The 27,960-nt window shown below is 38.1% G+C and overlaps 3 protein-coding genes and 1 pseudogene across 3 annotated transcripts; 1 reads left to right on the top strand and 3 right to left on the bottom strand.

The window, feature by feature from the left end:
- Positions 1 to 253: 253 nt before the first annotated feature.
- LOC113766032 lies at positions 254 to 2,454 on the bottom strand (annotated as a pseudogene).
- A 3,466-nt stretch (positions 2,455 to 5,920) lies between these two features.
- On the bottom strand, positions 5,921 to 7,054 carry LOC113765759. The gene is made up of 2 exons (XM_027310005.1): positions 6,900 to 7,054; positions 5,921 to 6,510 (listed from the first exon to the last, which is right to left on the bottom strand). The coding sequence occupies exons 1-2, from the start codon at positions 6,948 to 6,950 to the stop codon at positions 6,205 to 6,207; spliced, it is 357 nt and encodes a 118-aa protein (XP_027165806.1). The 5' UTR covers positions 6,951 to 7,054; the 3' UTR covers positions 5,921 to 6,204.
- A 5,951-nt stretch (positions 7,055 to 13,005) lies between these two features.
- LOC113766031 lies at positions 13,006 to 15,696 on the top strand. The gene is made up of 2 exons (XM_027310261.1): positions 13,006 to 14,643; positions 14,737 to 15,696. The coding sequence occupies exons 1-2, from the start codon at positions 13,006 to 13,008 to the stop codon at positions 15,694 to 15,696; spliced, it is 2,598 nt and encodes an 865-aa protein (XP_027166062.1).
- A 3,772-nt stretch (positions 15,697 to 19,468) lies between these two features.
- On the bottom strand, positions 19,469 to 20,806 carry LOC113766030 (serine carboxypeptidase-like 28). Its single transcript, XM_027310260.1, has 5 exons — positions 20,443 to 20,806; positions 20,249 to 20,356; positions 19,924 to 20,187; positions 19,604 to 19,791; positions 19,469 to 19,498 (listed from the first exon to the last, which is right to left on the bottom strand). Exons 1-5 carry the CDS (start codon positions 20,804 to 20,806, stop codon positions 19,469 to 19,471), a joined length of 954 nt encoding a protein of 317 aa, XP_027166061.1.
- Between the last annotated feature and the right edge of the window lie 7,154 nt (positions 20,807 to 27,960).

Here is a 27,960-nt window from a genome sequence, read left to right as displayed (position 1 = left end):
CAATATTTGCTTTCACGTACATCTATGCTTCTGAATTAAGGGCAGACTTGGGGTATGAATTAAATTAATTTATGGTTAACTTCCAAGTCAAGGATAGTTGTACAGTGACCAAGCCACAAATTGATCTTAAGACAATTTCAGAGTTCTTTATTAAAACATAAAACTTACAGAGGCCCTCCATAATTATAAACTTGAAGCAACGTACAGAAACCTATTTTGGTTTAACAAAGTTGAACCATGAGTGAAACAACAAACCAAATGAGCTGAACAATCATGAACAATTTGCTCCATGGCACTAATCAAACTCCTTTCCTCTTTGGCCCTTTCATCTTGTCCTAGCTTGATGAAGGAAGCTTTCCTTCCAAGAATGATGAGAACATAGCGAGTGAGCGGGCAGGCTTATAGCTGGGAGCGAACAATCCAGCTCCTTTAAGAGTCACAAATGTTGAGTTCTCATATTCCACCACAAATCCTGCAACCTAATCATTTTCAATTTAGAACAGATTCAATTAATACTAGTATCAAGAGGAAGTGAATGACTTGAATAAATACAATATATTTGAACCTCACTTTTGTTTTACCTCGCCTTGGGAGTACCACGGTTGCCAAGGGGCTTTCACGGCTACCCCTAGCTTCTTTATGGCATACCTAGTTGCCGTCACGGGTATAAAGCTATTTGTATCTCCACTGGAATTCATCAAAATTGTTGCAATGTCTTAGTTAACACAATAGATGGACAAAGGCAGATTGTCGTAAATGCTAGCTTTTCCACAACCACAAATTCATCACTTAGTTACCTATACATCCATACGTTAATGCCACCTGCCATTAGCTCCCTAATGGTAGATAAAACTGTATCTGGACTATCGGTCCAATTAATGAATCTGCTATATATGGATATCCAATCCATAGAACGATGATAGTTATGTACGTCACAAAAAATATACTTCAAATATTGATATGAAATAATGTAATAGCAATGGCACGATAGCATACGTACCTGCAGTAACCCATAAGTCCAATTCCAGTTGCATTCGCATGAAGCGACTTTTGCACTTCAGGATTGTTTAGGTAGGATAACGCATAATCATCCGCGCATGGATCTTCACCGTATATCTATTTCAATCAACGGAAACATTGCAAATTGCTGTAAGTAATTTGGCTTTTCATTCAGATGAGAATAGAAAGGTAACATATCATATATGAAGAGTAGAATTGTACCCAAGGAGCATTGGAAGTAGAAGAGCACACTGGAGCATATATGTTGTAGCGATTGATGTTTCCCATTGCCTTCGCTTGTTCGGCGTACTTATTACAAGTGCAATTTGAGACTAAACCTTGATATATTTCATCAGATATTAGGCTACGTGACCACAAAAAATCATATGGTCCCTTGCTTTGGTTTTCTGTATCCACAATAGCATTTCCCATCTGAAAATAACAAGACAGCATCATCATTAGATGTAAAACATATTGATGTTTGAACAGCACATATAATGTAACCAATAAAGGAAAAAAAAGAAACAAAACTTACTGCAATTCCTTTCAAGTTAATTACCGTTTGGTTAGTTATTTTGTTGTTATGGAGGATAAGCTAAGCAAGTTCAGGTACGAAAAAGCCAGCATAATCTTCTTCAGCTATGTAAAAGTCTCTGCTTTTGTAGTTAGCGAATCTTTCCAACCAATTTTTTAGGAATGTGTAAGAATCTTTTGCCGTTTGTTTATCTCCAATAGTGTAATCAGATGACGTGTTTGAGTAAGAAAATCCAGCACCTGCCGGTGATTCCGAGTAAAGTATGTTTGCCACTGAATTCAAACATGATAACTCTCGAGAGCTCATTAAAATATTTGCAAAAGAATTTTAGTGTTATAAAATTGTATGGATTCGCTTCTACCTTTATTCCAGGCATATTCATTGTGCCATAGTGTTTTGTTATCTTTACTAACTCGAAATGGACCTTGTCCACTCATTGCTCCAACACCCAGAGAAGAGCAGCCACGCCCTGCCATCACCCATTAAGAGATTTTTTCCAAGTTACGCACATCCAGAATGCTTAATAGGTTAGGGAAAATAATTAGGACATATACCTTGGTTTAACCACAGCACAAGAGGCTTGCTAGAAGGGTTTTCGGACTCGGAAATATAGTAAAAGAGAGCTCGACCAGCCGTAGGACCAACAGTGACATACCCTGAATATTGATCAAACTTTACTCCTTTTGGTTCCCTGGCAATGCGATGATTTTGTTGGCTGCTTTAAACCCCTCTTGAGGACCAATATATACTGGCGAATACTGATGAGCTGAATCCTCATCAGTAATGTAATTGTTTGATCTGTTTAAGCTCTCAGGGAGGAGGAATTTTCGAAGGGTCTCGTATTTTTCTCCCTCGTAACATTTTACAAATGAAACTTGGCTTATGAGGGTAAGAAATATGACTAATGCGCCTTTCATCATTGACACGTTGAACTAGAAGTGATTGTTTTATGAATCAATCCATCAGCATTCTATTTATAGTTTAGGAAACCAGTGTTTAATCTATAGCACTATGTATTTGTTGGTTTCTTCCTGATAAATTTACCTTGGCATTAATAAATGGCATTTTCTAGACGGGATAAAATTCTGTCTTCCCGGTGTATTGTGACTTGATTTGGCTTTTGGGTAAACAAGCAGTAACAACATTAATTTTTCTCAAGCCAAAATTAAAGGATTTTGACATCTTACCAGAGACATAAAAGAAGGCTATCATGCATTGTTTTTAAATCGAGTCAGACTGACCGGCTTGACTGGTTAAACCATGAACAGATCATGACACCAATCAAATTGGATATCAAAGCTGGAAATAAGTTAAATAACTAAAAACCGATCAAAATCGACAAACCAGTATATAACCAATTGAACTGTAACCTGCCGATTTGTAAAATTTGTTCACATAAATCCAACTAACTGAAAAAATCAAACTTAAAAAATCAAGCTCTAAATTTACTCTTCTCAAGCAACTAGCCATCAACAATTCTCTTTCTCCAATCTATTCCTCTCCTCATCTTCTCTCCTTTTCTCTATTTATCTCCAATCTATTCTATTTTTCCAAAATTTTACAATATCTATAGCTCCATAACCTTATAATCTCCATTCTCATATCTATTTTGCATAGTGCAAATTATTAGTCCAGATTCGTCCACACTGGAAACTCTAGGACAAATTGGTTCAATCATATATACTAATTGATGGCACAATTTATTATGATTTTCAATATCTTAATCTGCTGATGTATATATATCTAAATATTTCATTTTCCTATTGTGTATGCATTCCTTGTAAAGCACAATCATGTCCTTGTATAGACAAACATGTAGATGATTTAATAACCATAGAATGACAAAAGCTTTTACACAAATCCCATTCATTTCTTACCAAACACAAGAACCGGGCTAGTTGCATGTTTCTGTCTTTTTCGCTATGATTTTTGATATTTTGTAGTATTGATTGACTCCTTGTAGTTTTTCTTTTTGTTTGCGTCCCTTTTGCTTGTTTTATGGTTTTCATTTTTTAGAGCTAGTTAATTTATGTTTTGTGGTGCTAGTTTTATTTTTCATTTTCCTTTACAATTTTGATTTTATGTTTTTTGTTGCAGTGGTAATTAGTTTTGTGTATGCATGTTTCCTTTTTCCTTATGTTTTTACCGTTATCAATTTTTATGGTTTCGGTTTTCATTTTTGAACTTGTAGTGCTAATTAATTTCCTATAGTTTTTTTTCCTTCTTTTTTGCTGTTTAACACCTTTTTGTCTAATTAATTTTATTTAGTTTTAATGATAAAGAAGGTGCGCTGATGTCTATGAGGAACACTTATGGATGAGGATGATGATGATGAATTGTGATATAGAGCTTTTTTTTTGGAGATGCGCCGTGTGTTGATGAGGATGAATTGAGATATAGAGAATTTTTTGGAGATGCACCATGTGTTGTAACTGTTTGTGAAGATTTGAGGCTCATACGAAGAAAAAAAATGTGGTTTGACTTAGTTTGTAGAATTTGTAAATTTTTTTTTGTAAAATTTTAATTATTTTCCTTGTTTTGTATGATTAAAAATTTTTTTTTTTGCTTTTTCAATAATTGGACTTTTCCTTGTAACAAATGCAAGTTTTTTCCTTGTTCTTTATGATTTTATTTTATGTTTTTTGGTATTGGTAATTAATTTTCTGCAACTTTGTTTTTCCTTATGTTCTTATAGTTTTCCTTTTTTATGGTTTGGGTTTCTTTTTTGACCTTGTATTGCTAATTAATTATCTGTAGTTTTTCTTACGTTTCCCCCATCTTTTTTGCTATTTTGATGTTTAACGTCATTTTGTCTAATTTCTTTTATTTTTTTTATGATAAATAGGGTTTGCTGAAGACGGTGATGGACACTTATGGATGATGATTATGAATTGTGATATGCAGATTTTTTGAAGATGTGCCGTGCGTTGTAGCTGTTTATGAAGATTTGAGGCCCATATGAAGATGTTGCTTCCAAACAAAATATGTGGTTTGATTTAGTTCGTAGAATTTGTAATTCTTTTTGTCGAAATTAAAATTATTTTTCCTCAAGTTGATCAAACTTTTGAACTTTTTTACGTTAACTAATTTCTTTAAATATAATAGAAGATAATAAGTGATAATTAGTTTGCATTTGGAATCTAAATCTAGTGGCAATGTATTTCAAAAGGATTACAACAATTTTTAGTAAAGAGATAAGTGAAAGATATAATTGCTAGACAAGAATATCATTGATAGTAAAATAAAAAAAAGGGTTGAACCATGAACCAAACACTTAACCAGTTCACCCTCTGGTTTGAGTTTTTAAACATTGATACCATGACGAGAGAGAGGTCAAGCGGTTACGCTAGGCGGCTTTTGGATTTTGATATATGCCAATTTTTAGTTGACTTCAAACTTTGTCCTATCCTTTTAGAGTCAGAATCTGACCGGATTCTTTTTGTGCCGCATTCTTGCTAACTGCACTGTAGTGTCCATTAATTCATGCAAGAATCAGCTGGACAACATCGTTTTACAGAGGAAAAGAATGGTAATTTTTCAGGGAAATATCCACTGAGATGGTAACTTAAAGGTTTTCCCTCTTCCTGATAGTAGTGTTTACCTTTAGAATTCAAAATCCATATTGTCAGGTTATAGTTGGAAATATCATATATATATATATATATATATTATATTTATATATTGGAGTTATATGATAAAATATAAAATCATAAAAAATTAATATATCATACACATTATATTTATATGTTTTGATCATCTTAGTCATTTTAGTTTTTAAATACTCCCTTCGTCCCACTTTGATAGTCCCGTTTTCCTTTTTCGTCTGTCCCAAATTGTTGTCCACTTTCCAATTGAAGAATGTAGTTGTATTTTAATTTTCCTAAAATACCCTTATTCAATGTAAGTTGTTGTTACTATAAACCTACCCCATTTAATGAGAGTTGATTCTTTTTTTACCATCAATTCAAGTTCCCATAAAGTTGTACCATATTTAATGTAAGGGTATTTTAGGAAAATAGCAATCTAAATTTACTTTTCAAACAAAGTTAATTACTTTTTCTTAAACTGTGTGAAAAAAGAAATGGGACTATCAAAGTGGGATGGAGGGAGCAAAAGTAATCTAAACATTTTTATAGATCCTGTAATAGAAGATTATTTTCATCAATTTGATACTTTAATCCACATCATAAAGAGATTTTATATAAATTTTGAAATCATATGTAGATTATGTGAAAAATTATCAAATCATAGGAAGGCAAAGTGTATTTTACTCTTGAGAATATGACTTTCTTGAACTTCCAGTTTTAACCATCACATTGTACAATTGCCACATCGCATCAAAGAATATGAGCTTGAATACCTTGGACAACTGACAAACCGACAAAAGAACAAAAAGAAAGTGACGAAGCCATCATATTTAATGGTGCCTTTTTATTGGTATCAGTGCACCTTTATCATACAGGAATACAAACTCAAACATAAACGGTGGTTTTTATTTATTTAATGGTGCATTTTTATTGGAACAACTGCACCTTCAATGTACTAGTACCACCGTAGGGAGACGTATGCATGGCAGCAGTACATCATCCATGCATAAACTGAAAACCACACCATAAACACTATATATAAATCATGTCATTGATCCTCAGCTGATCAAGAGTAGTGCGTGGTCAATTATTCTTATCATTGTACCAGATGAGAGTGTGACCATTGATCCCCGGTAGATCACAAACCAATGCTACGTCGCAACGTGTGCGGTTATTATCCTGAGTTTTAATGGCAAGCATGTAGTAAGTGCCAGCGTTAAGGTTTGGGGTTTCAATTTTCCACCAGAAGCCGAATTCCACTTTGATGAAAACCAGCCCGGGGATCTTTGCAACTGCAAATTCTGCGATCTCAATCACATAAGGGTCTTCCACTTTGACGGTTGTCGCCGGAGGAATAATAGGGTTTAGAGCACCACCCATCATGTTTTTCTGCAAACCCCAAACATTATTTTTCAGTAAGAAAACCCAAAGCAGTTGAGTTCCCAAAATCGGTTAGACTCCTTTCAAACAAAGGAACAACCAGAAAACTAAAGCCAACCAATCAATTGATAACAAACTACATTGCTCGGAAGAAGCTTTATTATCAAACCATTCAAGAGACCGCCTACCCATATGCATGTAGACAACTAGAAATATAAAATAGTGCTAATCAAGACTATTCAAGAATGTTCAAATTACTTTACTTTAATTTGCAACTCCTTGCAAATTTTCAAACGTTTCTATACAAGTTGTTTATAAGTTGATTCCCAAAACCATGCACCCACAAACTTGAAAAAGAAAGAAATCCAAGTCTAGCAAGGCATACAATCACTATTCACCTGTCCAGCACCAATAGCGGCAGTAGCGGATCTGGCTGCGACCGTAGACATTTTTTCCTTGAGGAACTAGCTAGCTTATAAGTATGAAGTAGATTTTTGCAATTGCTTTTGACTATCGAAAACTTGATAGCTGAGTTTAGTACATTGAAATAACAAGCCAGGCTCCTTGTATTTATACGCTCACCCAAAAATGCGATAGTGTATCCCATAAATTAATTTAGCGTGCTGGGCATAATCATTAGAATTATCCGACTTTTGCACCAGCATGGTCCACCACCACGGAAAACGCCGATAGCTAATCGAGTGACACGAATCTGCGTGAAATTCCCGCCCCGGCCGTATCATACATAGGCCTTTCCAAACTTTTCGCAGAGGGTTTTTGATACCTTTAGCAGAATCTCATCTATATAAGGGTTGGATAGGTTATGCGAATATTGAATCCGAATGAATTCTTAAATGCTTATGATACAATTTGAATTCTTGCTGGTTAATGGGTTTTGCAAATTGTAAAGGCTAGAAAACTATCAAATTGTTAATTAAGCCCGATTATACACTAATTTTAATTCTTCTAAATATTTAGTATATGAATACTTGTTTTATGCTAATGCATGTGCAACGGAAATTAAGCCCGATTATAGAAAACTTGTTTTATGGTAAGTTTTGTCATTATATTATACTTTCGTTTTTGGCTAGCAGGTGCTTATTGAGCACTCGATAAGAAAGGGTCTAGGTATTAGTTTTTTAAAAAAATATAGTTAATTTAGGAAAGTATTACAATTAAAGGGGTGTTTTTTTTAATAGGTAGGAGGTCTTTGAAAGAGGTATTACAATTAAAGAGGTATTGGTATTAAAGAGGCATTAGTTTTTTGAAAAAATATAGTTAATTTAGGAAAGTATTACAATTAAAGAGGTGCTTTTTTTTTAATGTAAGTATGAGGTCTTTTACTTACAATTTCTTCCACTTTACCACCCAACCTAACCTCCTCCAAAAATATGAGTGCAATAGATATGAGTGTATATATTTATATAGTTATTACGTATAATTTAGGTATTTAATGAGTGTCCAATGGGCACCCATTACAAAAAAATCCTTATACTTTTAACATAACAGATTTTAGAACTGAGTGAGTATTTATAAGATAGGGGCCGGATAGTTTTCCTAAAATCTTAAGAATAAGGAAGCTATTAGGTAGGTAGTTTCATCAGATACAAAAACAATTTATGCTCTGTAATTTTCAAAATGGGGGGGAAGGTTGGATTGGGTGGTATGGGAGGAGAGAGTATAAGCAAGAGGTCTCGGGTTTAAATCCTCCCATTTACATTAAAAAAATTTGCAAAAAAAAAAAAAGACAGCCTCTAGGCTTTGCTTTTTCACTTATCAAAATATGGTTACATTTATTAGCTAAATTACTAATCACACCATTAATGCCAAAAAATTAAAATTTATTTTACCAATTGTCGTTGTGCCTCATCTTAGATGCAAGTACAATTAAGTTTCACTGACAAATGTACTTGCCTCATCTTCATTTCACTGTAAAAAATAAAGGTCTTCTGCAAGGGGTTTGGATTAAGTTTCAATCCGATTTTTAGTGCTTTCTTATGCAAAAGAAGCTTCGGATTTCATGCAAGATTTAGAACCAAAACTACATAATTGTCTAATACAATACAGGATTTGACTGACGTCCAATAGACACTCATCAAGATATTTATTTTTTACTTAAGTGTAGCTAACTTGAATAGTGTCTAAATGCACGCGCAGAATAATAATGGGTGTGCATCTTGTGACAAATAAGCTAATAGCATATTCACACTAGTAATTAAGTATATTGTCAAAAATATTATTGAACTAGAAGTAGTAAAATATAAAATCATAACTTGTATAATATTTAACTTTGTTTTAATATGCCAACAGAAGGTAGTGGCTTCGCAAAGAAATTGGATGTCATATATTGGCACATTAAATCAAGGCTCAAAGTGTTTAACCCTAATTTCTTTAGGGGACCGAATTGGGAAACATGTGAAGGTGGGTTTCGCAGTCTCAAGTTCTTGAAATTTTCACATGTGGATCTTCATGAGAGGACGGCATCGGCAGACGACTTTCCTAGCCTTGAACAATTAGTGCTAAACGGATGCCTGGATCTTGCTGAAATACCATCTGCACTTGGAGACATTTGCACCTTGCAGGTGAATGAAGTGTATCGTGCATCAAACTCTCTTGTTCATTCATCCAGGCAAATTCAAGAATCACAGAGGAGCTGGGGTAATAATGACTTCGAGGTCTTTATTCACCACCACTTTCAATACAATATTTGGCTCTGATGCTGCGAGCGGAATCATCGTTAGAGTGAGTCAATTATACCAGCTGCTCCTAACCTTTTCTATTTCCTTTCCAATTTCGAGCCTTTCATTTGTGTGTATGTCGTTTGAATCTGATGCTGCACATGGTATCTCCATTCGAGTCGCTCAAGTATGTCAATTATGTCTTTGTGTATGCATGGTTATAACTCAAACAAAGTTTTCTTATGCTTTGACTGCTTCAGAGAATCATCCCGTCAACACTTAAAAGTATGCGTATGATCAACTTGAAGATTCCATTTAAAAAAAAAAATCAAGGCTCAAAAATAGAAATTTTCATATTATTATTTAGCAGTGTTTTAGTCAAGTTAAGGTTTTAGTTATTCTATTTCAATTTCAATGAAGTTATAGTAGTTTTATTTATTCAGGAATTAGTGTTTTATTATTATACACAGTTGAGAAGAGTGAAAGTTTTAGAGCCTTTTTCTTGTGGTATTATTATTAATTTATTTCGCTTCTCCCACACATATTATTATTTGTGTAAATTGTCTCCCCATATATATTAAGTTTTATGAAATTTATCTCCTATAAATTTTTTGGTGCAATTTTTTTGAATTCTACATCTAGTATCAGAGTCTTTGATTCAAGAAATTGATTTTTGGATGCCTGTGAATATTGAAAAATTGTCCTTAGTCCTGGATATTTTTCGCTGTCAGAGTTAGAGAGCACAATAATTGCTGTGAAAAAGTTAATTGATCGAGTTGAACCATAAGGTTGATCATGGAATATCTAGTTGGTGAAGATTGGACCATAAGATTGGTCCAGAGATTGTCAAATTGATTGTGGTTATGAAGATAGAGATAAAAGAAGAATCCTGTCAGTTGAATTGTGATTATGAAAATCACAAAATAAGTTGTCAATCAATTGATATCAAATTATGTGACGAAAACAGTCTATACAGGTACGTGAATTATTGAAACGAGAAAAGTGTTTAAAAATGAAGAACTAGTAAAAATGGCATATTAAATTAAGACTCAAAAATGAAAATTTTTATATTATTATTTAGCAGTGTTTTAGTCAAGTTAAAGTTTTAGTAATTCTATTTGAATCAAGTTATATTAGTTTTATTATTCAGGAATTAATATTTTACTATTTTATTTGAAAATATCTTGTGGTATAAGATTTGTTTATCGATTGGTTTTGAGCATATAGAGTTAAATTGGTACTAGTGTATTTCTTTGCAAATGTTTTTTTATTTTTCAAATTTATATTTTTATGAAATATAGCATTATAACATGGTAGTACTACTAGAGATTATTTTTTAGGTGATTGTTTTCTTGAAGTAAACAAAGTGGCTTAGGAGTATTTTTATTTAGTGAGCAAAAGGGTAGTTTAGGAATTTTAAAAGTTTTGTTATACATATAACAAAAGTAAGGGAGGTAAGTGATATTCTAAAAATCTTAGGGGCACTGGGTGATATTAAGAGAAACATGAGGGATGGACTCTGATATTATGCCATATTTCATTAGTAATATTCAACAGTTTTTTCCTAAACTTATAATTCCTTCTAGTAAATCCAACTTCTTTTTTTTCACATTATATATCAAACTTACTACTTCGTCGGCCAAATATTTTTCTAGCAAATAAGGTTTCACTAATTCTGAAATTCACTTTTTTTTTTGTACCTTCTCATATTTAGTGTCATTCATACTAATTTTGGTCAATTTAGGGAAACTTCTTAGATATGAAAATCATGTAATATGCATTTCTAACAAGTAGTTCTACAAGAAGCTATGTAGAAATATGACCTCCTAGCATTGTCACACACCTAAACTTTTGATGTATTTGATGTATTATTAAGTCCTTTCTCCAATAGTGAAACAGTAAAGGAGAGGTAAAGCAAACAAAATTGTAAAGCCAGAAGAAAAAGCTTAAACCACTCAATATTATCCATGGCGTCAGACAACGCCCTTTTTCCAACTTTTTCCCTTTTTTTCTAGGTTTTTCCTTATTTATGTGTGGCTAGCAATTATATATGGATTCCAAGCAAGGAAGTTAATGCAAACAAAACAAGACGTAAATAGGGAAACTCATAAACCAACTGGTGATGTCGGCCAGGTGGCTTACAAACTGGTGACTTGTCAATGAACATAGTATAGCCTTCATCACCAGCTCCAATGACCTACTCGTCAGCGTATCTAACAGTTGCAACAGCTCTTTCTAGTTCTGGTTCACATGCGTTAGAATCTAGCTTGACCTCTAGGTATGCTGTACAGCATGCGTTTTGGTGCAGGTTCCTCTCGAGTACACAAGTTTTAATATCTAATGTACAAGATTTTACAAGCTCAGCAGCATCAGCTCTGCAAAAACACATCAGAAATCGTTATTTTTAGACGAAATTTTGATTTCTAAAATTCAGTTAATATGTACAGTCCATAAATGACAGAGGCAATATGAAATCAGGTCAGTGTTTTATCCAATTCCGAATGTTATCGAGAAAAACAAAGTCCTACTCCTTTCCATACCTTTCACAAATGTTTCAAACGTTACCTGTAATAGAATCTTATCTAGCTAAAGGTTGGATAATTTCCAAATTCCAAATCTTATCAAAAGAACAAAAAAAAAAAATGGTCCTACTCCTTCCCATACCTTTCCTGTAATAGAATCTTATTAAGGGTTGGATAATTTCCAAATTCTGAATCTTATGAAAAGAAGGCCCTTCTCCTCTCCATACCTTTCGTAAATTTTTCGTCGTTACCTTTATTAGAATCTTATCTAATGAAGGGTTTGATAATTTCCGAATTCCAAATCTTATCGTTTCTTGTAATAGAATCTTATCTTTCCGAATTCCGAATCTTATCAAAAATAAAAGAAGGGTTTGATAATTTCCGAATTCCAAATCTTATCGTTTCTTGTAATAGAATCTTATCTTTCCGAATTCCGAATCTTATCAAAAATAAAAGAAGGGTTTGATAATTTCCGAATTCCAAATCTTATCGTTACTTGTCATAGAATCTTATCTTTCCGAATTCCAAATCTTATCAAAAATAAAAAAAAAATGGTCCTACTCCTTTCCATACCTTTCCTCCAACAGAATCTTATTAAGGGTTGGATAATTTTTGAATTCCAAATCTCATATAAATAAAAAAAAAAAAATCAAAGGTCCTACTCGTTTCCGTACCTTTTCTTCGTTGCCCATAATAGAATTTTATCTAGCTAAGGGTTGGATAATTTTCAAATATTGTGAATGTAATTGTCTCTATTACTCCCACTATTGTGGGTTCTTTGTAATATTATCAAAAAGAAAAAAAGGTTCTACTCCTTTCCATATCTTGCGTAGACATTTCCTCATTACCTATTATAGAATCTTATTTAGGTAAGCGTTGGATAATTTCCAAACATTGTGAATATCACATTCACAATGAATCACCAAATGAGTGTGCATACACAGTGTCAAAATGGGTGGGTTATAATTACATAATAGATATAATTGGATCAATCCATTTACACTCATTTATTAAATATGTCAAAATTGGTGAGTCATAACTTAAAGTACTTAAAGTCGTTGATCCTCAGTTGATCAATAGCAGTGCTTGCTTATTTCTTGTGCCAAATGAGTTTGGTTTCACTTGGGGTCTCAAGCACAAGTGCTTTGTGCAGATATGTGGCGCCCTCGTAATCCTGAGTTTCAATGATAAGTGCGTAGTAATAACCTCCATCACCGCTCCACGTGAGGCAGAAACGTAGGCACTTCGGCCCCGAACGCAGCAAGGCCATATCTGATGAGGTCGACAAGCTCTTGCCCGCCAAGATGATCCATGAGGTCCAGTACCCCACCTGGCTGTCCAACCCTGTCATGGTCAAAAAGGATGTCGGAGGATGGAGGATGTGTGTCGACTTCACCGACCTTAACAAGGCCTGCCCCAAAGATTGCTACCCTCTGCCGAGGATAGACGCCCTCGTCGACTCGGCAATGGGACATGAGATCCTCTGCTTCCTAGATGCCTTCAAAGGCTACCATCAAATAGAAATGAGTGAGGAGGACCAAGAGAAAACAGCGTTCTACACCGACCAAGGTGTTTACTGCTATACTACCATGCCGTTCGGGCTAAAAAACGCCGGGGCGACCTATCAAAGGCTGATCAACCGCCTCTTCAAAGATCAAATTGGCCGCATTGTGGAGGCCTACGTGGACGACATTCTAGTCAAAAGTTTAACCACTTCGGCCTTCTTATCAGATGTACGGGAGGTCTTCGGCGTCCTGCGGAACTCGAGGATGAAGTTAAATCCCAAGAAGTGCGTCTTCGGTGTCACCTCAGGGAAATTCTTGGGGTACCTGGTTTCCCACCGGGGAATCGAAGCTAACCCCGACAAAGTCAAGGTCATTCAGGACATGTCCCCACCTCGGAACCTCCGAGAAGTCCAGAGACTAAACGGACGCCTGGCCGCGCTGAACAGCTTCCTGTCTCAATCTGCTGAGAAAGCCTTGCCCTTCTTTAAGGTGCTAAAGAAGGCTGACCAATTTGCCTGGACCGAAGAGTGCCAGGCTGCCTTCGATAAATTAAAACAATATTTACACCACCTGCCAACCCTCGCCTCACCTCGGCCCGAAGAAAAGCTGTACCTCTACCTCTCCGCCGCCGACGAAGCTGTCAGTGCTGTGCTCATCCGAGATGAAGGCACCCAAGTGCCGGTCTACTATGTCAGCCGAGCTCTCCGTGGGCCGGAGACTCGGTATACCCAGGTCGAAAAACTCGTGCTCGGGTTGGTCTACGCAACTCGGCGGCTGAAACCATACTTTCTAGCTCATCCCATTTTTGTCAGGACAGACCAGCCTATTCGACAGATACTGGTCCGGCCCGAGGCTTCCGGGCGCTTCACCAAGTGGGCTGTCGAATTGGGGGAGTACGACCTGTCGTATGAGCCGCGCACCGCCATAAAAGCTCAAGCCTTAGCCGACTTTCTAGCCGAGATCACCTTCGCGGAAGGCCAGGAATCCACCTCCGTAATTGCCGAAGTGTCCACCTCACCCTCGTGGACGTTGTATGTTGACGGATCCTCTAATGGGGATGGCAGCGGGGCAGGACTGCTCCTGGAGGGCCCCCAGGGAGAAGTGTGCTCGTATGCCCTCCGTTTTGGCTTTCCGGCCACCAATAATGAGGCCGAATACGAGGCCTTGATCGCGGGACTCCAGCTAGCCCGCAGGCTCGGTGCCCAGCGGATCCACGTCCGCAGTGACTCCCAACTTGTAGTATGCCAAGTTCTCGGTGAATATGAGGCCAAGGATGAGATCATACAACGATATCTCTCCAAAGTCCACCAACTCACCGCATACTTCGAGTCTTTCGAAATTCAAAGAATCCCCCGCTCCCAGAATAGGCGGGCTGACGCCTTATCCCGGCTGGCTTCCACATCATTTTCTGACCTCAACAAGACCGTCTTAGTGGAAGTACTGAGCGAGCCGGGATACATGGAAGAGGTGGCCTGCCCTATAAACTCGGGAGATACATGGATGAGCCCATTCATCATTTTCTTACGGTAGGAAATCCTCCCCGAGGATCGAGCCGAGGCAAGAAAGATACAACGCAAAGCCGCTCGGTATGCTCTCCGCGATGGAGAACTCTATAAACGCTCCTACCTTGGCCCATGGTTGAGGTGCGTCACGCCCGAGGAAGGACGCCAGGTTCTCCACGAGGTACACGAAGGCCTATGTGGGGCCCACGTCGGGCATAGGATGTTGGCCAAGAAGACCTTGCTCCTTGGGTATTTCTGGCCTTCCGTCCGACAGGATGCCCAAAACCTTGTTCTCGGTTGCCCATCCTGCCAAATCCATGCCCCCGAGCACCACCAGCCCTCAAATTTCATGGTTCCAATCACCTCACCCTGGCCGTTTGAGCAATGGGGGACAGACATCATTGGCCCTTTCCCAAAAGCGGTCGGGGGTTATACCTTCCTGGTAACCGCTGTGGATTATTTCACTAAGTGGGTTGAGGCCGAGCCTCTAAGGAACATCACAGGGCTGGCCGTTCAAAAATTCTTTTGGAAATGCATTATCTGCCGCTTCGGCATACCTCAGATCATCATCTCAGACAATGGAAGACATTTTGCCGAGAACCCATTTAAGACTTGGTGCGAGAACCTCGGCATCAAACAACACTTCACTTCGGTAGGCCACCCTCAGACCAACGGTCAAGCAGAGAATTTCAACCGAACTCTCTTGCATGGCCACAAGACCCGACTACACCAAACTGGATCATCTTGGGTGGAAGAACTACCCAGTGTCCTGTGGTCATATCGGACCACGCCGAGGTCATCCACGAAAGAGACCCCCTTCTCCTTGACCTATGGAGCCGAGGCTGTCATACGGAGAAGAGAGACAGTTGGATCTCGACCTCATCGACGAGAGAAGGGACATTGCCTCAACTCGGGTAGCTTCCTACAAGAACACCCTGTCCCACTACTACAATGCCCGCGTCAAACATCGGCGATTCCTGCCAGGTGACTTGGTGCTTAGAAAAAACTCGGTCAGCCGAGCTGAGCCGCAAGGGAAATTGTGCCCAAAATGGAAAGGTCCTTACCGAGTTGTGGAATCCAACCTTAATGGGTATTGTAAACTGAGCTACCGAGATGGCTCTCTAGTGCCGAGGACTTGGCACGCCGAGAACCTTAGATTGTATTATGCTTGAATATTTCATCAAGTTATGACTTCAGATGCTTTGTTATTTTTCAATACTACGGTGCTACACATCCATTATTAAAAAATAAGGGGGACAAACAAGGGACGAAACAAGAAGTTAAAATAGCCGAAGTGAGAGGAAATAGATGTTTCATTTAATGAAGAAGAGGCATTACAAAAAGAATACAAGACCGAGGTCAGGAATGCTACTAAGCCATTCCTACCTCGGCATTACACTTAACCACCGACAAGCCTAGACCCCTGTCTCGGCTCCCTCCTGGCCAATTGCCTCCCCGGTTTCTTCCCCGTCGGGATGAGGCTCACCTCCTCCGCCTCCTTCGTGCCCTTCGTCGGCCTTCTCGCCGACGTCGCCCCCAGCGTCCTCTCCTCCGTTCTCCTCGAACACTTCGTCGAGCTCGGATAGCCATTTGTTGAACTCGTCCTGGACCTCAGCCAAGTTTCTTACACCTTGGATCCCGTCGGCCATCTGATCGCACAATTCCTTAGAGTCTTCATTATAGTTGGCGTTGTTTCTTAAAGACTCCAAGGCTTTGGAGGAGAGGTGAACTGCGGCCTCGTCGATAGCCAACGTGAAGCCGAGCATGAAGCTCAGTCTCGTCAGCTGGCTGAGATCCCCGTTGAAGGTCTCGGACCTCCGGAAATCCTCAACTGCCGAGGTCCTTGCGCTTTCGAGAGCCTATTCGTGGATCTTCTTCACCTCCTCCGTCCGCTTCTGCTCTTCCTCCAAAGCCGACTTGAAGCTGTTGATGGTAGCATCGGCCTCCTCCTCTTTCTTCTCGGCTTCTTGAAGGCGTCGCTGAAGCTCAGACTTCTCGGACTCGGACACCACCAGTTTTTTCTTCAACTTGGCAATCTGATCTTGTAGCTTGCCGGTGTCCTGCTCCTCGATTAGGGCACAGTACCGATGCGTCATCTCGGCCACAAATGCCGTCTGGGAGGCCGTGGTCACCATTATACTTTGAATCACCTCGGCCGGGGACAGCTTCCTGATGAACTCCACGTCCCTCGGCAAGTTTGATTGCATCACCAAGTCTTGTGCAACCCGTGGATTGCTGCACCTGTCGTTGATCTTAAGCGTCCACTCCGGACACCAATGTTCGCCAGAGTGGGATTTCTCTTTTCCGGGAAACACCGGGGGGCTATGGAAACGGTTTCATAGTGAAGACCCCGTCACCGCATTGACCGGAGCCTTCAATTGTTTACCTCGGCCATGAGGGGGCGGGAGTGCCGTGGTCACTCTTAGTGGCACCCCTTCTGGCACAGAAAAGGTGGAACCCGTAGCTGCGGTGGCCGAGCTGCTTTGGGCTGCCGTGGTGGGGGTGCTCTTCTCCACCGAAGTCTTGGAAGACTGCCCTTGCGACTTCTTTTTGGGCGGAGGCGCCGATGTCTCGCCCGAGTTCTTCCTCTTTGACCTTTTGGCCACCTCGGCCGAGCCCGATGTGATGATGTCGGACAATTTGGTCACTGCACAAGGAACAAATATTATTATTTGCCATAGCCGAGGTAAAGAGAAAGCCATGAAAGAAAAATTACAAGGTCTCTCAAGTTTAGTGGAAAAGAAGGAAGGCTTGTCAGGAGGCAGTAAGGCTCGGCTAATTCCCCCGTCTACCAGCACGGCTTCGGGGTAGTCCCAACTGAATATCCGAAGTTCAGACCCCATCAACTTCTGGAAGGACTCCTCCTCGTGGTCCCCCGCGGAAGGGTCGGCCTTCGATTTAATGGGCCTCCACCAAAATTCCCGAGGGAAGTCCCCGGCTGAGACGAAGATGAAGTCCCGTTTCCAGTTCTTTATCGAGGTGGGAGCCCCAATCACCAGCTTCGGGATGGTGTTGTTCCGGTTACAGATGTAGAACCACCCCTTATCCGTCCCGTGCGCCTTGAGGGTATAACATCGGCGGAAGAGGTCTACGGTGGGAGTTACCTCTTGATGTCGGCATAGCATCTCAAAACCTACGAGGATGCGGACCGCGTTCGGGACGAGCTGAGTAATCCTTACACCGAAGTGACGGAGTGCGTCCCTGAAGAACCTCGACGTCGGCATCCTCAGTCCGGCCTCCAACTGCTGAAGATAGATGACCACAGTGCCCATGGGGGTCTTCTCGGCCGAATCGTTCGGCCCGGGCGATGTGATGAGATACCCCGGCCTGAAGGGATATTTTCTTATCACCTTCCCGACCCTGTCTCTTCCCACGCGGCTCCTAAACATCGGCATCTTGCCGAAATCAAGGTTGGCAGCGTTCCTTGGGGCAACCGGCTCCAGCACTCCCTCGTCATGGGGCATTGCAGTTCCGAGGTCGGTATTGTATTCGACATCGGAACCGTCCTCGCTCATCTCTGATGACTCTGATCCCGATGCTGTCCCGGTCACTTCCTCCTCGGCTGATTCCCCCACATCGGTAGGTACCGACCCCGCAGAGCTGGACGAAGTCGCTTCTTCCAAGGGGTCCGACCCCTCCTCGGCCTGATAGCTCGGTTTCACGGTTTCCTTGTGGATTTTAGCTGTTTTGGCCATGTGTGAATGATGAGATGAAAAGAAAGATACTTACTGTTGACTACGGAATCTGACGAAGTGGATGACTTCGGTTGATATCTCGGCTGGCAGGACTGACCTCGGCAACGCTCACGAATTTTACAAGTCTGAGGCTGAGAGATAAAGTGATGGGCCATGCGGTGAAAAAGATCCCCTATTTATAGGGATTCGGCGATATCCGAAAAGGCGGCGAGAATGCGAAAAGGCGACCACGTTCAAATTCAAATGGCCCTGTCTTCCTCTCTCTTCATTAATGACCCGTCCTTTCGACTGACACTCTGCACGAAACGTCCCACTACCTCACGACGTGACCACTCTGCTCACCACGTCCTATCAACTGACCGGCCTATGTGTCGCACCCACGCATCATCAGGAACAGTCTCGGGCCTCCGACCCTGTACGACCTCGGCACGATGAAGCCTCGGTACCTCCATCACTCGGAGCTTCCGAGGCTTGGGGGGCTTATTGAGGGTGCTCACCTCGGCCATCATAGGAATGCCGAGGTGATCTCACATCCTCCCTCAAACGAGCACGGTCTCGTGCTGAATATGGCCCCTGGGCTCGGGCAGGCCCCTGGTCTACTGCCTAGATGACCTCTGCACCTCAGATTTCCACATCGGCTGCACGCTGATGATGTCAAGCCACCTGACATCGTCCGTGACTAGTGCTTTATCTGAAAAGTACTGATGCTCTTAATGGCTACTGGGAAAGGTTCCCCGTCATCCTGCCCAGGCGGCTACAGTGTCAGAGTCAGACTTCCTGACAAGGAACAGAACCGTAATGACAGGGTGTGGGTCCCACCGGCATGAGACCTCCGTCCTACCATCCACTCCCACTCTATAAATATCCCTCACATACTCTCAACAAGTAAGCATACTGTTCATTCACATATACAATTGCTTTTCTCTCATTCTCATACTAATTTGATCGTCGGAGTGATCCCAGGGGAGAAGCCCCGCCATCCACTTCGGACAAGTAAAGTCACCTCACCTCATTTGAGAGAGGACTGATTCAGGTCGGTCTAGTTACCCACCAAAAATCACCTCTTCAATCCGCGCATGGATCTTCACCGTATATCTATTTCAATCAACGAAAACATTGCAAATTACTGTAAGTAATTTGGCTTTTCATTCAGATGAGAATAGAAGGGTAACATATCATGTATGAAGAGTAGAATTGTACCCAAGGAGCATTGGAAGTAGAAGAGCACACTGGAGCATATATGTTGTAGCGATTGATGTTTCCCATTGCCTTCACCGCTTGTTCGGCGTACTTATTACAAGTGCAATTTGAAACTAAACCGTGATATATTTCATCAGATATTGGGCTATGTGACCTCAAAAAATCATATAGTCCCTTGCTTTGTGTTTCTGTATCCACAATAGCATTTCACATCTGAAAATAACAAGACAGCATCATCATTAGATGTAAAACATATTGATGTTTGAACAGCACATATAATGTTGCCAATAAAGGAAAAAAATAAAAGAAACAAAACTTACTTTTCAAGTTAATCACCGTTTGGTTAGTTATTTTGTTGTTATGGAGGATAAGATAAGCAAGTTCAGGTACGAAAAAGCCAGCATAAGCTTCTTCAGCTATGTAAAAGTCTCTGCTTTTGTAGTCAGAGAATCTTTCCAACCAATTTATTAGGAATGTGTAAGAATCTTTTGCCGTTTGTTTATCTCCAATAGTGTAATCAGATGACGTGTTTGAGTAAGAAAATCCAGCAGCTGCCGGTGATTTCAAGTAAAGTATGTTTGCCACTGCATTCAAACATGATAAATCTCGAGAGCTCATTATAAAATCGTATGGATTCGCTTGTACCTTTATTCCAGGCATATTCATTGTGCCATAGTGTTTTGTTATCTTTACTAACTCGAAATGGTCCTTGTCCACTCATCGCTCCAACACCCAGAGAAGAGCAGCCACGCCCTGCCATCACCCATTTAAGGGATTTTTTCCAAGTTACGCACATCCAGAATGCTTAATAGGTTAGGAAAAATAAATAGGACATATACCTTGGTTTAACCACAGCACAAGAGGCTTGCTAGAAGGGTTTTCGGACTCCGAAATATAGTAAAAGAGAGCTCGACCAGCCGTAGGATCAACAGTGACATACCCTGAATATTGATCAAACTTTACTCCTTTTGGTTCCCCTGGCAATGCGATGATTTTGTTGGCTGCTTTAAACCCCTCTTGAGGACCAATATATACTGGCGAATACTGATGAGCTGAATCCTCATCAGTTATGTAATTGTTTGATCTGTTTAAGCTCTCAGGGAGGAGGAATTTTCGAAGGGTCTCGTATTTTTCTCCCTCGTAACATTTTACAAATGAAACTTGGCTTATGAGGGTAAGAAATATGACTAATGCGCCTTTCATCATTGACAAAGTGATTGTTTTATGAATCAATCCATTAGCATTCTATTTATAGTTTGGGAAACCAATGTTTAATCTATAGTTCTATGTATTTGTTGGTTTCTTCGTGATAAATTTACCTTGGCATTAATAAATGGCATTTTCTAGACGGGAGAAAATTCTGTCTTCCCGGTGTATTGTGACTTGATTTGGCTTTTGCGTAAACAAGCAGTAACAACATTAATTTTTCTCAAGCCAAAATTAAAGGATTTTGACATCTTACCAGAGACATAAAAGAAGGCTATCATGCATTGTTTTTAAATCGAGCCAGATTGACCGGTTTGACTGGTTAAACCATGAATAAGAGGTAATTTCTTGATTACCTCTATCCATGGAGCTTTGGATGTAATAACCATCCATTGCCGATCTTCTATTTCTCGTACATTGTTCGCTCGCATTTCCTACTCTCCTTGAACCCCTAAACATGCTTTAAAAGTAACTTAAAAACAAGTTTAGTAAAAAAGAATAGATGACTCGACACATATAAAAATAAGATACTAAACACAAAATAAAAGACTCAACAAGAAACTAAACACAACAAAAGGACACTAAACACAACAAAAACAAGAAAATCAAGAAAAAATGTCTAAATTAATAAGGTTGTTCTTAACACCGACATTGACAAAATCTTCCCCGATAACGGCGCTAAAAACTTGACGAGCGCAGGGTATACATATAACAATTAGTTCATCCACAGTCAAATTTTACATTTATAACATTCTAAATACCCCACATGCGATTTTTTGCAAGTATATGAGTTGAGATCGAGTATAGGGTATTAAAGGTCAAACCCACAGGGAAGAGTTTCAATTACCAGTGGTTTTCGAACTTCTTTATTATTTAGACTATCACTAGTGCAAGAAATTAAATTTACACTATAAAAGTAACAAAAATACAATAGAAAACTCCTAGAAATATGGAATTTCTTACTATTCTTGCAAGTGAAGTTACCGGTTAAGTGAATGCTATTATCTTGACTAGTTATGGTGTAATTTCCTCATGTATGTGAAACCTACTCTCGTAGTAAATCAACTATACTTGTAACTAAGTCATACCTACACTCGTGGTTATGAATTAACTACAAGTTCATTTCTTCTATGAAATTCCATAAAACAAGTCACTAAAGCCACAAAGGTGCACCTCTACTCCCGTGAGCGACCTTCCTAGGTTTATCACTTCCTTGAACTAGTGCTAAATTTTAATTTTCATTGCAAACTTAACATCTTAAGATTATCACAATTAATGGCCAGTTAATCATGATTAGAAAAGCAAAAGTGATAAATAACTTACTCAAAATAATATCATCAAATAACCAAGTAAATATCACTAACAAGATGTAGAAAATTCATCCATAACTCTAGACATAAACTTTAGATGCACATATTGAAACATAAATCCAAAACTTGCATATTAACCATATATTAACCATACTTAAGAATTCAATACAAAAGATAAAGAGTTGGAGAAGAGATAACCCTCGTCACATGAGTTTCAACCCCTACTTCTTCATCTCCATTTTCATCCTAATCTAGCTAATATACAAGAGTGGATAACACACATAACTACCTAAATTATTCTATACTATACTAACCTAGCTAATGAACTAAGGAAATTCTAGTGAACACTACATTTTTGTGGAGTTTTTCTAGCCTTCCAAAATTTTTAAAATGATCTCCAAAGGCTACTATTTATAGAGAATTTAAGCTCAAGTTGAGTTCTTTCTTCGTTAGCAAAATTAGCTTTTGAACACACCAAGAGATGTTCTACAAGTTTCCACACTCTTCCTGGTCAGATATAGTCAAAATTCCTTGCTGGAATTGAGTTGGAAAGTTGTGTGAATAAGGAACAAGTTGTAGTTGAAAATGATGAATACCCGACCTTAGGTCGAGTATTGTATCCCACGTATTGTTTTTTGTAAGTTTGCTCAATTCTGGACAGATTTCATCCTTGCTCTGTTTTTTATCTAACGTCAACTGATATTTTCTTGATGATAGAGGCGGAACTAACTCTTGTGTGAAACATAAAAGTTATAGCCTTTTGAGTTAGCTTTCCAATGCAGCAAGAATCATCCAATTTGGAACTCTGTGGATCAATAAATGACCAAAATACCCTCAACTAGTCAGAAACTTTGTTTCAGCTTTTGACAATGAAATTGCATTTCTTTATTTCAACTTTTTGACTAGAAATATGACTAAACTGAATTTTGATGTCTTCATTTCAAATGTTGATCTACTTTTTAGATTCAAAATGGTTCAAAAATCACCTCCATCCGTGACAGGTTGTCGATGCCTGTGCAACAATAAAAATAAACCTAGTTGCCAATTAAAGTAACCAAAACCCAATTCTAAGTACTGGAGCAGGGACTCTAAGTGTGCAATGGGTTACTTGATTCACCCTGTTCCCGAAGAGTTTGTTTAATCCGATACTAGAATGGGATTACTTATTCACAAGGGATTATTGATTTGTAAACAGGGCAAGTAGCATCGTATCCTCAGGGACTGGGGATATTTGTTTCTTTTGAAATTCAAAGTAGCACGGGGGATGTTTTTGTAATAAGGATGACAATTAAAACAGTTCAACTAAAATAAATAGCCAACTAAAAATTAAATAACAATTCACTAAACTCAGAGTAATAATAACTAAAGGTCTAGCCAAGAAATAACGTCAGTAATAGTTCACGTAATTGATCATCGATGCAAGGGCAATTCCAATTATTTACTAATAAATAGGTTATAACTGCCAAACAAGCGATGACAGTCAATCCTTCCTTACTATATCGGTGATTAAGGTACGCCCGTTAATCACTGCTCTAATTGAGAAATAATTCTAGGTACGCCCATAAGATTTAATTTTCCAATTGCCTTACGTATTAGAGGAGCCATATTTTAACCAAATAACGCACTACCAGGGTTATTTCAATTTAGTTTGCGTATTCCCCCGATACAAATCCAATTATACCAGTTGTCACCATTTCAGAGCAATTAAACAATTACGGATTTAACGCCCCAATTGACAATAAATTACCAAATTAACTAATTATCTGGATTCAAGACAATCAATTAATTGAACAACCATAAGCACTGTAATCAGAGAATATGCGAATACCAATAAATAAAAGGAAAAGATAAAATTAAACCGATCTCACAATTTTTAGACGAACCAAAGCCTTCATTGTTTCTTGATTAGAAAAAGGGATTTAGTTCATCCCTGATGAGGAACACCCACACAAAGCGGAAGGAACAATTGCGGCCTTTGTCATTGATAGGGAGAATTCAATTTGTTCGAATTATAAAGGAAAAGCAAGTTACAGCGAATGATTCATTTGTTTCTAATTGTCCCTGACATACGAGGGAAGAAACCACAAAAGACGAAAAGCAAAAGTCAAAGAGGAAAAGCTCCAGCCAATAGTTTCAATCGTCTGCCTCTATTTCTATCTAAAATCTAGGGTTATTATCACTTTACTCCCTTCAACTATATTGCTACTATCAATTTACCCCCTAACGTTATCTTTTAGTCACTTCGCCCCTATAAGTAATTCAACTCAACATGTTAAAAAATTTTGGACAAAAATACCCTTTTATTTTATAGCTTTATTACATTGTTATTACTACTTTATTCCTTTAAATTATAGTGCTATAATCACTTTAATTCCTAATATTATTTTCTAAACATTTTACTTCATCGTTAATCTAACTAGTATGATAAAAAATTTTTAAATATATTTACCCTTATAAATATAATTAAAAATAAAAAATTGGAATGATTATTCTTCTTTTTTTTCACTTTAAGAGATCCAAAAATATAAAAATAAAAGAGTTTTCTCAAATTTCTTTTTTCACACTTATTAATACTAGGAAAAGAAAAAGAGATAGGAAAGAAGGAGATAGAAAATTATATTTTACAAAGAAAAAAATAAAAAAGTCTAACATTATCGTATTAATTTAAGGTTATTGGGATTAGGATTGAAATCTGATAGTAAACAATAAAGTAAAATAATTTTAAATAATAAAAGTATTTAATTCTTTCTTATTTGTATTTTTTTAAAAAAGAATTGAGCTCTCTCTTCCCCCTCCCTTCCCCTCCCGATCTTTCTATTTTTTTTAAATATTAATAAGATTTCCAAAAAGGAAAAAATTAATACTTTGATTTTTTTTTTAAACTAAAGAGGAGAAGAGCGACTCTAAATTTTTTTATTATTTTTATTACATAAAAAGGAGGGTACTTTCTTCTAAAGGTTTTCAACTTGCTAAATTGGTTTAATGGTGGGACAAATTGTCTAAAAAATAACTCTATGGGGTAAATTGATAATGAGGTTATAGTTTATGGGGGTAAAGTGATAGTAATTTTAAGGGCTAAACTTGTCTTTTTACTTTAATTAACAAACTCCGTTAAGTTTGACCGTTAGTCTTGGGGGTAAAGTGACTAAAGGATAACGTTAATGGAGAAATTGATAATAGCACCGAACGTTAAAGGGGTAAAGTGATAATAACCCTAAAATATATGTTATCTCCTGCTATGCGGTGCCACCAACTGGAAAAAGGAAGACTCCTAGTCAGCCAAGGAAAGGGCTCCGTTGTAGCACAATTGTGGGGCCATCGCTGTAGATCTTTTTTGGAAGCTCTTCACGTATGGAATATTTCTCAAGAAGGTCTTCCTTTTTAGCACTTTTTCTGCTCCACCTCAATTTTCAGACCAAATACCAAATATAAGTATATGTTGACAATTAAAATAATATTTGGTAAGTACAAAGAGGGAAATTAACAATAAAAGTACTAATAATTAACACCCTATCAATCCGATATTTTTAGCTCAACATATAGCCGAAATACTAATAGGTGTTAAAGTTAGAAAACTTGCATTTCATCTTTTGAGTATTTTGCACTTCATGTCATCTTTAAATCACTTCAAATGATCATCAATCATCCAATTATTTTCTCAATTCATGTCATTTGATGTTTGAATCATTAAACCTACAAAAACATGAAGTTTTTACCATTAAAATTTATAGAAGTGCAATTTTTACCAATTAAACCACAAAATGCATATTCTCACTAGAAACTTAGTTAATTAGCTATAAAAGTAAATAAAACACACCAAAACTAACTAATAAAACACGCTGAAAATTATGTAAAATATGCACTTATCATAAGACTTAACTAGTCATCAGACTTCATAACTAGTCATGAATATAGTACCTAATTGGCATACAAAACTCAAGGATTGGAAATTGCTTGCAAGTAATAGAGAAATAAAATGTGCAAATACAAACTCAAACACAGACAGCTGTTTTTATTATTTAATGGTGCATTTTTGTTCGTATAAATACACCTTTGACATACTAGTTCAAGGATACAAACTCAAACACAGACGCCTTTTTTTATTTAATGGTGCATTTTTGTTGGTACGAGTGCACCTCACATAGTAGTACAACAGGAGGAGATGTATGCATGCCAGCAGTACATCATCCATGCATGAACTGAAAAACCACACCAAAGACACTAGATAATTTAAGTACTTAAAGTCGTTGATCCTCAGCTGATCAACAGTAGTGCTTGATTATTTCTTGTGCCATATGAGTTTCGTTTCACTCGGGGTCTCAAGAACAAGTACTTTATGCTTATGCAGACATGTGGCACCGTCACTATCCTGATTTTCAATGATAAGTGCGTAGTAATTGCCTCCATCACCGCTCCACGTGAATCCGCCAACCACGGCGACAGAAAGCAGCTTGCCGTGGTGATGTTGTTGCTCTACAAATTTTCCGATCTGGATCACGTGAGGGTCAGCCGGCTTCACTGGTTCCAGTGAACTGATGTCGGTCTGTAAATCCCAAACATATTTTCCAGTAAGAAAACGCAAAAAAATTGAGTTCCCAATATCAATTAGAATACTTTCAAATAAACAAACAACCAGAAAACTAAATCCAACCAATTAAAAAGAAACTATATCACTCGGAAGAAGCTTAATGAAACAATGCAAGAGATCGCCTCCTGACATATGCATGTAGACAGCTATAAATATAAAATATTGCTTAAGACAGTTCAAGAATGTTGAAATTGCTTTAATTTGCAACTCCTTATACTCTTCCAAACGTTTCTGTACAAGTTGTTTATGAGTTGATTCTCAAAACCACACACAAACTTGAAAAAGAAAGAAATCTATGTCTAGGCAGGCATACAATCACTATTCACCTTTCCAGTGCCAATAGCAGATTTGGCTGCGGCCATTTTTTCCTTAAAGGAGCTAGGTAGCTAATTAATAAGGATGAAAATCGATATTTGTGACTGGTTACTGTCGAAAACTTGGTATAGTTGAGATCCAGACTCCTTGTATTTATAGGCCTAAAAATGTGGTAATGCATCCCATAAATTAATTTGTGGTAATGTCGGACCTTATCACCAAAATCTTGGCCCACTAGCATGGAACATGTTTTTACACGTCCGTGATGAGGTCAGTGTGAAAATATACACCAACATCACCTAATTACTATAGCAAGGCCTGTTTTTTTATGTTATTGTTTTATCATCATTCAAACCTTTGGCTTCATACCACTAGGCCGGGTTGGTAAGTGACTAAGATTTTCCCTACTATCATGTTCAGAATTCGAATTTTGAACCTGATAATTGTGAGCGGAAAGGGTTATAGAAAGGGGAGGGAGAGTTAAAAAGAAAAAAAAAATACTTTCGGCTTGAATCTACTAATTCCAGTCAAGTAATAACTTATATTTTTTGTATTTCTTTCAGGATTTGATGTATCTCTAAGTGAGCTGATGTAAAAGAAGACGATTAACAATTACACGAAAAGATACATTGATCTTGAAAGAACTATACAAACCAAAATAATTAAAACCCGGAATAATATACTTGCCATTTATGACCACATTTTGTGTTTTAGAGTTTTTTTCTATTCACTCTACGAACTTATCGATTCAACTCTCATAGACATCGAGTCTCAATCTAAATTAGTTTAACTATTCAAGAAAGTTCTTAGAAATGCATCTAATGTCATTGCGGTGGATGATAAATGATATACGATGCCATTTTAGAAAGATTGTTATATTACTTCTTAAAGCTGCCTATGTGATATTTAATCGCGTTATGAAAATTCTCCTTGTCATT

The sequence above is a fragment of the Coffea eugenioides genome, chromosome 3 (assembly GCF_003713205.1).
Source record: "Coffea eugenioides isolate CCC68of chromosome 3, Ceug_1.0, whole genome shotgun sequence".
Classification (NCBI taxonomy): domain Eukaryota; kingdom Viridiplantae; phylum Streptophyta; class Magnoliopsida; order Gentianales; family Rubiaceae; genus Coffea; species Coffea eugenioides.
Note: the sequence above shows the minus strand (reverse complement) of the source record. Positions and strands in the feature narration are given on the sequence as shown.